This window comes from Pteropus alecto, unplaced genomic scaffold, assembly GCF_000325575.1.
Source record: "Pteropus alecto unplaced genomic scaffold, ASM32557v1 scaffold7, whole genome shotgun sequence".
In the NCBI taxonomy this organism is placed as follows: Eukaryota; Metazoa; Chordata; class Mammalia; order Chiroptera; family Pteropodidae; genus Pteropus; species Pteropus alecto.
In genome coordinates this window covers 54,914,011-54,927,279 of record NW_006494614.1, presented here as the reverse complement: position 1 = coordinate 54,927,279, position 13,269 = coordinate 54,914,011, and the positions used below count along the sequence as shown (strand labels likewise).

General features: G+C 31.7%; 1 protein-coding gene across 16 annotated transcripts in view; it reads left to right on the top strand.

Annotated features, from left to right (window-relative positions):
- Positions 1-13,269, top strand: part of PICALM (phosphatidylinositol binding clathrin assembly protein) — an 89,865-nt gene that overhangs the window by 46,747 nt on the left and 29,849 nt on the right. For 7 of the 16 annotated variants that reach the window (XM_006926686.3, XM_006926684.3, XM_006926685.3 and 4 more), the window contains exons 9-12: positions 2,316-2,401; positions 4,530-4,653; positions 4,917-5,053; positions 7,297-7,400. In XM_006926686.3, coding sequence (XP_006926748.1) covers positions 2,316-2,401; positions 4,530-4,653; positions 4,917-5,053; positions 7,297-7,400 — 451 coding nt within the window. Of the gene's footprint in view, positions 1-2,315; positions 2,402-4,529; positions 4,654-4,916; positions 5,054-7,296; positions 7,401-12,660; positions 12,811-13,269 lie in introns of all 16 variants that reach the window. The other 9 variants (XM_006926679.3, XM_006926676.3, XM_025042918.1 and 6 more) reach the window with 2 other exon arrangements.

The window sequence follows — 13,269 nt, the reverse complement described above, 5'->3', positions numbered from 1 at the left end:
GTATTTGAGGTAAATTGACCTAAGACCCAGTACATTTTTCTGGGCTAAATGTGAGAAGATTCACTGCTAGAACAATATGTAGCATACACTGATTTGGCAGTGTCAGATTCCCCCCATTTGTCATGTCACCTTCACCTATCTTTTGTTTCAAAAACATCATCTTCAGGCTACAGTGTCATGTGGCTGTACTTTACTCATGGTATTGCAATTGGGTAGTGTTGGCCAGCCTCCAACCCTCCCTCCCTCTTCATTTATCATCTCCGAGTGATTCAAAAGTGAACTGAAACAACCTGTTTATATTTCAGGGAAGATGGTGGTTATACACAAGAGTGGAAATTTGAGATTGTTTATTCTTTGTTATAAATTTTTCTTTTAAGATGTAAAGCATCACATTTCCTTCACCCTTCGTAATGTGGGTTTGACTTTTAAAGAATAGCCAGATATATTTTAGAAAGGGTTTTGGAAATAGTTTGTTATTATCATAACTTGGAAGTTTAATATTTGTAAGCCTCAGCTTAAACCCTTCAGGAAAATGTAAACTATAGTTTAAATGACCACAATTTTAATTTAGGATTCTGTAGCATTATAGTTATATCTATTCTTTTCTAAGATCAGACATACCTTAGACCCTGTTTTGGCTTCTGCTGTGTAATCTTGGACAAGTAACTTAATTTTCACTGAGGTTGTTTATCTGTGAATAAAATATACTGGTAGTGTCTTCCTCATAGTCAGTGATTACATACAAAGTAGCTAGCATAGTACCTGTTGTCACAAGAACTTTTATTTTTAAAAAATTTTTATTTTTTTTACAAGAACTTTTTAAATGTTGACTGTTAACGTCAACATTCTCATCATCTCTGATAATAGCTCTTGAGATACTGCTTTGCCTGTGGACTTAGCAAACATTTTGTTGGATGAAAGAAATTGTTCAAGTCATAATTGTTAAGGAAATTAACTAGTATTGCCTCTTCCAACTGTTCTTAGATCCCTGTAACTCAGAAACTTTGTATCCCAAATCCTAAAGAATATTTGGGGTAATTAAATGCCACTGATGGATTTGCTTCATTTAAAGGTAATGAATAATTCCTCCTCAGATCTCTGAAAAGGTGTCCCTTTAAAAATAATTAACTCTTCATATTAAGTTGAAATTTGACATATAACCTGAGAGTTTAAAAGCTAGTCTTTCTTTTTTAAAAAAAATTGAGGTAAATATCTTATTTCAGTGAGATTTGACAGCTATAAACATTTATGTAGTCAACATGCCATTCAAGTTGTAAATCATTCCATCACCCCAATTCTTGTGTCTCCTTCCAGTTACTTCCTAGTTCCATACAAATCACTATTTTGATTTCTAATAGCATGATTTTCTCATATTTTAAAATTGATATAAATGGAATTTTATATCTTTTGCTTATCATGGTATTCAAAGTATTATTGTATTTGGCTTCTTTTGCTCATCATAGTATTTTGAGATCTGTCCATGTTGTTGGATGTACCATTAATTCATTCTTCTTTATTGCTGCATAGTATTTTATTATGTAAACTTGCCACAGTTTATCCATTTTTCCAGATGATAGACTTTTGGATTATTTGCAGTTTTTTACTATTACAAATAAAGCTACTTAAAACATTCTTGAACAAATCTTTTCTTGTGGAGACACACTTTTATGTCTCTTGGGTAAATGATTAGAAATGGAATTGGGTAATTAAGGTAGGTGTATATTTAACTTTATAAAAAACATCCAGACCCTTTTTCAAGGTGGATGTACTCCCACCAGCATTGTACGAGACTTGCAGTGGCTCCATAGCTTCACTAACACTTGATATTTCTAGTCTATTTAACTCTAGCCATTCTCGTTGGTAAGAAGTTAGGTCATTGTGATTTTAATTTTCATTTTCTTGATGTTAATCTTCAGTTTCATTTATCAATAATAATGTTTGGACATTTTCAATTACTCAGAAGGTAATAAGTACCAGGAATATGCTCAACAGTATGTCTTGCTTTTAGGAATATGTTTCTATTTAAAATTCAAATAAGTTAAAATTTTTTTAAAATAATTACTTGCAGGATCCTTTTAATGGATCACATTTACATAGTCTTAGTTTTCATGTTTTTGATTATGTTATAGCCCTTATTAGTTCATGTTTATTTAATAATAATAGTGTCATTCTTGGGTAGCTAAAACTCCACTGTTAATTAGTTCATGAGTAATATACCTATTTATTTTTGTTGCTCTCCTATGTCAGATGGTACTTGATATATTTTGCCCAATGGCTTGATTATCATAAAAGTCTTAATATTTATACAATTTCAGGCCCCCAGCAGTCTACTTGATGCTTTGGAACAACATTTAGCTTCCTTGGAAGGGAAGAAAATCAAAGATTCTACAGCTGCAAGCAGGTACATCAATCTTTTCAGGGCAAACAATAGGAGTATTGTTTCTGAGAGAGATGTTTCTGAATCCAGCTCAAGTTCCAAGTCACTTCTCTTTATCTTGATTTAACCATTTATGGGTTTAATAATGGGTTTAATAATAGTGTCAACCTCATTGAGTAGCTGTCAAGGATTAAGTGGGTTAATACATGTAAATTGGAATAGTTCCTAATCTTTAATAAATGTTAGCATCTGCTAAGGTGATGACAAGGACTACTTGGTTTAAAATTGTGTTCATAGTGTGAATATTTCTCTTAAAGATGACAACGTATTGATTCCTATGGTGTTTTATAATTATAAGGTGTCTTTTTACAAATTTGATTAATCGTCACAATATCCCTGTGAAGTATGCTGTAGTAACTAGGCATCAAACCTAGGATGTCTGACATCAAATTTCATTATTCTTCTCTAATGCAGTTTCACAGAGTTGATTATTTACATATTATGTTTTAATCAGTCTGTTAGGCTTTGGCCTGATTTCCAAGACTAAGACCAATTAACCTAGCAAATTGAAAGTAACACAGACCATCTCACGTCAACTTATAACATGATTTTTCTGTTGGGTGGTGACTTGAATAATTGTCATGTTTTCTTAATGAAGATTTTCTTTTAACAGTATGAAGAAAAAAACTGAAGTATAATGAGAACCTTCCTTTTTAGACTTTTTGATTATTTTAGAACTTTTCTTTTTTAAGCAACAAAATTTAAGTAATTTGTAAAGGAAAATGTTGCTAATGAATTTTAGTAGTTTTTAATTACAAATATGCTCTTTGAATTTTCTAGTAGGTTTTTAGAAATCTAAGCCAAAATTATAATGCCCAGTTATTTGAGTAAGTAATGAAACATATAGTCAAGTAGTTAAGGTAGCAGTGATTTACCTTCTATTTTTTTTTTTTTTTAATCAAGCTCTGTTGGGTTTCTTGCATTTCTCTCACAACTGTATTACTCTTTCCTTGTCCTCTGAGTTGTATCTTTATATTGGCTCATTTATAAAGTCAATTTTACATACAATTTAATTAGTTTTGCTTGTATTCTTAGAGTAGAAATTAATGATATTTAGTATGTAATGAGGAGCATGAATAAAGGTCACTAAGGAGTAGTTCTTCAGGTAATAATTCTTTACCAGATGTGTTTATTTTGCCTACATTTAACACTTGGGAATTTAATGTTGGGGCTTATGGTATGGACAGTTTTGATATAAGGGAAAGGAGGCGGCTTACTGTGACTCTGTCAGTGAGAGGTGATGCATCGTGCATGTATAACATATTTGAAAAGGAAATTCTAACTTGGCAAAAGAGTAGCAGATAAAAAGGAATGCTAGATGGACCAGTGACTGGAATGAAATTGCTCTTTCTTTGAAGGAACCACTATGGTCCTCTGGGAGTGAAATCTTTGGGTATTATTAAAAGGGAAACATACCTAGACACATTATTTATTACTAGTACTTATGTTTTGGTGTTCCTGTAGTGCTTCCAAAACCCAGGCTAAAAATTAGCAGAGTTATTTTCTGTGAGAATCTCAATATTTTCTACCCATCAGGATTTTCTTGGGAGTATGTGAGCTCTTTCCTCATTGCCTAGGTTCCCTCTTTTGGAGCACTGTCTCTCACCTTTATTGTGAACTCTTTCCAAAATCTTACATTTATTTAAAAAGCAGTAAATGTGTTTGTAAATCATCTAATTGCTAATAATCCTCTAAGTCAGGGGTCCCCAACTCCTAACCCCCTGACTGCCGATTGGCCGGGTACCAGACTGACCAAGTGGCCTGTTAGGAACCAGGCTGCACGGCAGGAGGTGAGGGCAAGCAAAGCTTCATCTGTTTTTGCAGCCGTACCCCAGTGCTGCATCACCTGCTCAGCTCCACCTCAGATCAGATTCTCATAGGAGACCAGTCCCTGGTGCCAGAAAGGTTGAGGACTGCTGCTCTAAGTCACTGGGTAGAGTATTTCAGATGAAGTACTGGTTTTGACTTCATAAGTTAAGTTCTTAATTATGGTGCCTATCCATACCAAGGTTTCCAGACCATTTTATAACCAAGTCCTAAGGTGAACTGTTTGGCAAAAAGCCAAATTACCTTTGTGCATTTATTATTCTAGGGCGACTACACTTTCCAACGCAGTCTCTTCCCTGGCAAGTACTGGCCTGTCTCTTACCAAAGTGGATGAAAGGGAAAAGCAGGCAGCATTAGAGGAAGAACAGGCTCGTTTAAAAGCTTTAAAGGTAGGTGTGTGCATTCTCTTTATTTGGTAAAACAAGTACAGGTTTTCATAAAGTAATTAGGACCTCTGTAGAGACTAACAGTATTTACTGTATAGTTATCCAAATGGGGTAAAACTAAGTACGTAGTCTAATTTTTCACCCTAATGTTGAATGACTGATAGAGAACACTTTTGTGCTATTAAAATTAGAAAATGCATTTTATTAGAGGCCATACAAACAAATCTGGTTTATGGATTCCTTATAGTAGTTACCTTTCTCAACAGGAACAGCGCCTAAAAGAACTTGCGAAGAAACCTCATACCTCTTTAACAACTGCAGCCTCTCCTGTGTCTGCCTCAGCAGTGGGTATAATGACTGCATCAGCCATTGATATATTTTCTACTCCTAGTTCTTCTAACAGGTAGGTGGAGAACTTAAAGATTCCCTTGTAATACTTAGGTTTAAAGATTTCTAATAGAAATTTTGCAGAGCTTTTCAGGTTTAGTTTGATTTATCATTTGTAATCATAAATTCAGACAAAGGAAATGGTGATAAATGGTGGTAGAAGTATATTGCATATTGAGGAAATGTGAGATGGCTAAATTACAAATTTATACTAATTGTAATGTAGTGGGTTATCTGGGCAAACATTTCATTACATAAATTAGTTATAATTAAACACATTTATGAAATGTCTTATCATTTAGGACTCCTTATAACTCTTGGAGAGACAGACAGACACACACACACACACACACACACACACACACACACACACGGTATGATATGTATTTCAGAATATCCTTTCATTGGATATTAAATGTCCTTCACATCTATTCTCTAGTGCTAAACTCAGTAATCTGGAACACCGTAGAACACAGTAAGAGTTTAGTTGCTTGCCAGATTTCTGTGGTATTGAAGCCTATCAGACCAACTTCAATATCTTGTTGCTTAACTTAAGTTACTTAACATTGGAAATGTAACATTTCAAGGTAAATTCGGATAATTGGCTTTTTCAGATCTGTCCTATCTTTTGCCTCACAGTAGTTTAAAGTAGAATTTTGGAAGTCAGATTCTGGTTTGAATCCTGGCTCTGTTATTTCTTAATCTTTTTTATTTTATTTTATTTTTTACTAACCCTCAGTTTCCAAATAAGGTAATATATGGTATAGGTCAGAGGTTCTTAGTCTTTAGCAAACATCAGAATCACCTGGAGGGTTAATTAAACCATGGATTTCTCAGCCCCACCTCCAGTTTCTGATTCAGTAAGTGTGGAGTGAGGACCAAGAATTTTCATTTCCGACAGACTCCCAGATGACTAGTATAGGATTTCACACAGTGCTTATTAGCACATGGTAAATATGCCATAGCGATGGAGATTTTTGTTTGCTTTTTTTAGATTTTCTTGTTATTGCTGTTTATTAACTCATCCTTAAAAGGTCTTCCCTCCCACCAACTGACTCTTATCACAGTTCACTATTACTTTTACTAAACTATTACGTGCTTCCTAAAGTCTTAATAGATGTTTATTGAATTTAGCTATGTATTTTTCTTTTAGCTTTATTTTTCGTTTGTTTTGTTTTTGTATGCCGCTTTCCTTAATCCCAATAAAATAATATTGAACCCATTAAATGTCAAGTTTTCCACTTGGGGATCTTGAAAAGAAGTTCATCTTAGGGACATAAATGAAGAAGAATGTTGAATGTTTGAGGATGAAACATATTAGATAAAGAACTAATTCGAATTGACTAGATTTTTATTTCACTTAATACACTCAAAAGTTTTCACCTTTTTAATAGTAATTGTGGACAGATCTTACAGCCTATTATAGACGTGTATTGCATATTCTGTATTTTCCTCCAAAGCACTAAATGCATTTGTATTTTATTTATCTACCTATAAAACATGTCTTCAAAACTTTGTTTTTGATTAAATGTAAGTTAGAAGCGATCTATGCTGTGGTACACATAATGCTTCAATTCATGGAAACTTTGAGTTCTTTTTTTGAGTTGTTATTTCTTTCATCACATAAAAGTCTTATGATAAGAAAGAAATCATGTAAGTAGTGTCTCCCTGGAGTTGTGTAATGGGGTGGCTCTGTAATAAGTTTATACCGTATGCATTATACAATTTTTTCCCCTGTATTGTTATGTTTGGATTATAAAGCAGTAGTGGTGAGGTTAACAGGTATTTCACTTTTAGGGGTATTGGTATTGCAAATGTAGTTCTTTATTTTTTTATTATTATTATTATTTTTTGCAGTTGTAGTTCTTTAAAAGTAAGAAAACAGATTTCCTTAAAAAAATTAAAATTGCCATAACGCTTCATATTTCAGAATCATGTTTTTTAGGTTCTTTTCAATAAAGAAGTAAGTATTTTACTGGGGAGGTTATTGATCCTTTCCAGAAAAGATATTATTATTTGAATCCTATATAAACTTAAGATATGGACTTGAATAGTTTTCCAGGTCTCCTTCGGATATGCTGTTATATGAGGAATATGTAGCTGTTACATTGCCGAAACTGTTCTTTCTTTTGAGATTTATATTATTGGAGCTTTCTCTTTTCTTTTTAACGTTTTTATTTACTGAGGTGGGAAAGGGGAGTGGCTAATGTAGCAAAATGTACCTAATAAATAAATCATCTTTTCAAAACATCTTCCTAGCACATCAAAGCTACCAAATGATCTGCTTGATTTACAACAGCCAACTTTTCACCCATCTGTACTTCCAATGTCAACTGCTTCTCAGGTAGCAAATACATGGGGAGGTAAGCATTAATGAATTCTGCTTTATGTGTTGTATAGGCATCTCCCCTCTCTATTCTGTGGTATTTTACTTATTTCTATAGTTTTTGGTTATACTTGATACATGAGAACTTGAAAAATATTAAAATGGCAATGAAGTCATTTTACCCTTTGAAAACGTTTTCATTTATTTTATAAATAAAATTTTGGAATTCATGTTCAGTTAAATTATGAAATGAAATTTAATGAAGATGAAGAAGAGGACCAAATGTATGTTTAAACATGAATTAATTCATTTAATGTTGAATTATTTCTATCCAATCATCAGAAAATGCATAATGGGTATTTTCCTTTAGGGATAGAAAAATAATTACTTGTAAGGGAAAAAACTCATCTTGTGTAAGTATGTGATAAAGTTTCAATAAAACTCAGATGGTGTTACTAGGCAATGAACTATATTCTGACCAGGAATGTCATGACAAACTTATGCTATTTAGATTTAAAATGTTGATTTAATTCAGACCTATAAGAGTTTGGTATTCAAAGAATTTTCCTCTTATTACCAACAGGAATGTTTGGTGTCCTTGAGTAGTTCTTTGATCTTGAGGTGCCCATATCATGACATGACCGTGGCATCTTTGAAGCCAAAGTCATTGTCAATTTTTAAGCAGTTTTGCTTAGACATTTAGTATGTCTTCAAATCATTTCCTCTGGTTGGTTTTGGTGCTTGTGTTTGTTTGTATATATGTAAGTATTATTTTACAAACACTTAAAAATTATTTAGGAGGGAAAGAAGATATTCTGAGAAAGGACACTGTCTAGAGAACTGTCTGGCAAGCTACCTTAAAATTTAAAACACATAAAACCTGAATCAATTGGTTTACCTCTCATAGCAAAGATTAATTATTTTAGTGAGTTTTTATGGTATATGAATTAGACTTTTTTCGTCTTTAATGATTTGAGTTTTAAGAACTTTTGTTATTTTTTATAGTTATTTCTTAAGGCTCTGTTTTATATAATAGAATGTAATCTCTGTGAAGGAAGGATGTGTTTAGTGTTGTATGCCCAGTGACTGATATGTAATAGGTACTTTGTAAAATACTTGTTGAATGAATGGATGTTTCCTTTGCTTTTCTTTTTTTCTATACTGGTTATTTCTGGTTCATGGTAGGGCAGAGAATAGGATTAGTGAAACTAAAACACTAGATATTTAGGCTAATTTTGTGAGCCATAACTTAATTAACTAATTTACTTTGAAGGCAAGTTTAATTTAGCTAAATTTTAAGATTTGAGAGTAATTCCTAAAAATGATAAGCTGGTTTAAAGTCAACAAATTTTTTAAATTATTTATCTGGATGACTCATAGACAGCTAATTAAGATTGAGAGGCATTTCTTAATATCCTAATGGTGAGTCCTAGTTTTAAGATTTTTAACCTGCCAAAACTTACATGCTTATTATAAATTGCTTTAGAAAAGGTTAATAGAATTAACATAACTATTTAAGCAGTTCCAGCTTTCTTTTTTGTTCGAAAGTAGTTTTTCTAAATTAAGGCTGAAAAGTTGTCTTTCCGGATAGATGCAATTTTTTACAGAAGCCTTAATGAGAACTAATATAACATTTAAAAAAAAGTGAACCTGAAATTGTTTTTTCTAAACTGCATGTACAGTTAATTCTAACAATGACAAAGTTTCTGCTTGGAATTATTGAGCTCATGTATGAAGGCAGACAATTTTAAGTAATTTCAGCCTGTAAGAATTATTCTATGTCCTGTTATAAGAAATATTCTATAGCAGTCTGTGTGTGAATACAATATAATACATTTACTTATGTTTTATTTTTCTATTTTTTGGTTATTATGCTTTATGTACTGTTTCTATCAAAAATTTCCCTGCATTTTAACATTAGGCTTGTTCTTGACAAGTGAGACTGTTAAAAGTGTTACAAATATAAATCAAGTACAGTGAGAGCACAGGCAATAGCAATTGACTTTTGTTTTTCCAAAAGCCTGTCATTACATATGAGGAAAGAATGATGATCTTTACTATGAACTCCTCAATTTAAGAATATTTAAATCTTGTTTTGACTTTCATATAAAGATATTTGGCTTCTGAGTTGGTGATAATTTCAGAGCTTTGACTTTTGCATATTGGATAGCTGAAGAGTATTTTAAGCTAAGAACTTTGATTACTTCCTAATTTAATCAGTGTATTGTTCATTTCCATGATACTCAGGCTAAGATTTTTTACATTATTTTTAAATTGAAGTTAGACTGAGATAAGTAGGTAAATAAATCTCATATATAAAAAGCTGTGCTCATAATGAAAACATCTTAAGCAGTTTTTGAAATTAACCATTTACCCGAACATTCGAAATATGTAACATTTTATGTCATGCTGCTTTTATAACGTGGCAAAACAAAGATATGACTTAGTGATTCTAAAATCTTATTCTATGCTTCCCTTCTTTCATTTGCTAAAAATAGGTGTTAATAACAGATTTGACATTTAATTGTCATAAGCACCACAGAGACAATGTATATTCCCAATCACAGATAGGCAGTGATATAGAGCTAAAAGGAAGTAAGATTTACATGTTTAAATGAAAACCATTTAAGATTCCACCTAAAAATGAACTTGAAAGAGAGAGAACGCAAGCTTTCCTTTTCCTCTCATTGTGTTATTAATAAACCTTTGATGTTTCAAGAAATGGTCTGGAGTCTAAACAAGCAGTTGGTGTTGAATACTAATATCTGAGAAAATTTGAGTTTTCATCACTTTGAAAACTTTGAGTTATAGCAAATCTAAAAATATACCATATTGTCAACTCAGTACAGTTATATGTTTTAAACAAGATTTCAAAATGTAATTTAGACAAAAAAGAATGATCTATTTTGAAGCTTAATTTGCTTTATTCTCAGCTAACATGAAACAACATTTTATGAAAAAAACAGAAAACAGTTTTTTGTATGTAGAAAGTATTTAGGTTCTCAAGACTATGATATGACTAGACTGATTCTATTTTAATCTTTTTTTAAAATTATTTTTCTGTGACTCTAGTGTAACAAAATTAAACTTACAAATGAATAACGATAAAAATAATGGAAGAAAACTATTTTTTAAAAGTTTAAGGAATTTAGAGGAGAGTTGCTAGTCTGTCTAATGTATACAGTTTAAATTGGAATAGTGGGAGCATTATTTTTTTTTGTTTTAATGATTTTATTGTTTATAACATAGTATCCAGTAGGACATTCATACCATCTAGATTGCTTGTAGTGTTTTGTTAAGTAGATTAAGACCTGGTTTTGTTTTTTTTTTTTATTGTCTGATTGACCTAAATTCAGATGCACTTGCACATGTTTCTGCATATTCTTCTCTAGAATGTTTCGTATAATAGGAAATGATTGATATTATGTGCTTAGGTAAGATAGTATCAGTCAGTAGAACAGCAGATAACTAGTGATGTGTTTTTTCTCATAAACCAATGAATTTGTTACAGAAATGTGTTTTCTTTTTTCAAATGTCTTCTCTCATTACTTCTTTTGCATGGAAAACTAGAGAGTTCTGTATTGCTTACTTGTCTAACAAAGTCTAATGTACTTTAAAAACACCATGCCACTATTGAATATTTAAAAATAGTACTTTCAACCAGACTGACCAACTCTAAAATTAATACAGCTCCTTTCTTATATAAGAAGGAGTTAGATTGGTCACCATCACATTTTTATTTTAATGTAAAAAAATTCAACTTATACCTATTTTCTACTTTTTATTTCTGATTCTTTTCCCCCACTGTTTCATTTATTAAGGAATGGAGGAGTGGGAAATATGTTAAAACATGATCCATAGGAGTCGAGCTAGTATATCAGTGAATTTTGATACGATTTTAGGACTTTATTTTTGGGTGTGAATTGATGTTCCATAGTAATGCTTAATTCCTAGAAAAGACCTTAAATGATACAAAAATTAAAGTTTTTAAAAAATATTTATTATATTTAAGCCATATCTCAATATTTTATATATATGTATGTATATTTTTTCAAGCATTTGTAGGGTTTGTGGGACACTTGCCTTGAATTTATTGACGTAAAGGAAAGTATGCCTATACTGTAGTGAATAAGCTGGTCTTTAGGCCATTGCTGCCTTCTTGCTGTTTCATCATATAGTCTTAGAGTAAAATACAGTGCTTAATACTGTGAAGATACCACAGTATTTTTCAATGAGGGTCACAAACTGGACTAGAATAGACAACAACAGATTGTTGGTTGAAACTACAGGAATGTCTTCTCATTTTTTATTGTGTTACAAGAGAAAAAAGTATGATACTATATTTTTGCTACTCTATTAAGTTCAGGTGAATGGCTTTCAATCATTAGAATGACAATTATCTTGAATTGAGGTATAGATACGGTAAATTAATGTTTCTAAAACAACTTTAGGTGTAGAATTTGATAATAGTATATATATATATATACACACACACGTGTATGAGTGTGTGTGTGTGTATATATATGTGTGTGTATATATATATACATACACACACACACACACACACACACATATATAATTATATAGTAACATTCTAGTAGGAAACAATTCTTTTGTTCTTTCTTCAGCAAATCATTTAAAGCCTAAATGATTTGGCTTTAAAACTCTTAGCTTGGCCTTCGAAGCTGTTCACAGTCTACTAAATGGCCAGTTTTTGCCTATTAATTTTTCTAAAATCTCTTTCCCCACCATTATACCTTTTCTTCACCTTCATTTTTTTTATTTCCTACCTTTGAAACCTATACAAGAGTTATCTGCACATGTTAGAAACAGTCTTTTACCCCTCAATTCCGTTGTTTTCTGAAATTTTACTTAACACCACACACATATCAATTGCTTATATCAATTATTTAAGTAAACATAACTATGCCACCAAAAGCCAATATATTCTCAGTTAGGGCAGAGAATGTAGTTCAAGGTTGGTGGCTTTTTTACAGAAGCATTTTAGGTATTATTCTCTTTTTTAACTTCCTATTATTGGCTTCCTAATGTTGAAGAATACATCCACCCTTAGTATGCTACTGTTAATAGACATAAATGGTTTGGTTTTTTTTGAGAATTAATTTTAAAGTACGTTGAATATAGTTCTTCCATCTTGGTGATTAGATATTTTGGCATTTAAGATTAATAAACAGTAATATAGCTACTACTTTTCACTTTGCATCTTTCAACTAATCACAATACTAATTAATTTACTTCCTTTCTTCATTTTGCTGTAATGCACTTGGACTACACAGATCCTTTCTCTGCTACTGTAGATGCTGTTGATGATGCCATTTCAAGCTTAAATCCTTTCCTCACAAAAAGTAGTGGTGATGTTCACCTTCCTATTTCTTCAGATGTATCTACTTTTACTACTAGGACACCTACTCATGAAATGTTTGTTGGTAAAGTACCATTTAACCTTTCTTTCCAATTATGTTTATACTGCTTAAGTATTTTTTACATATCCATTAGTTATTTTTTAAAGCATTGCAATAATTACTTTGAATTCTAATGTTACATTTGAAAATAAACTAAATAGCAATAATGTAGTGAGATTTTCAAATTGACACTAGTATCCCTAATTTTATTTAATGCAAGTTTTGAGGAAAGAAAATTTCCTTTCAAGTTAGACATTTTTAGTGTTTCGTTGCGTATTGTATTATGTTGCAATACTCAAGCTGTATAGCATCACATGCTGCATCCAGTTTATTAGTTCAGAGAGTTGGTTATTAGGTGAGTTGGTTAAACTTGCATACATGTTTATATGTGCTTGTATTTTTCCCTCAGTACTTGGAAGAGAGGGTGGTTATGTTAGTATCTATCTTAATCTTTTTTTTTTTCCTTTTTGAACTGTGAATAGT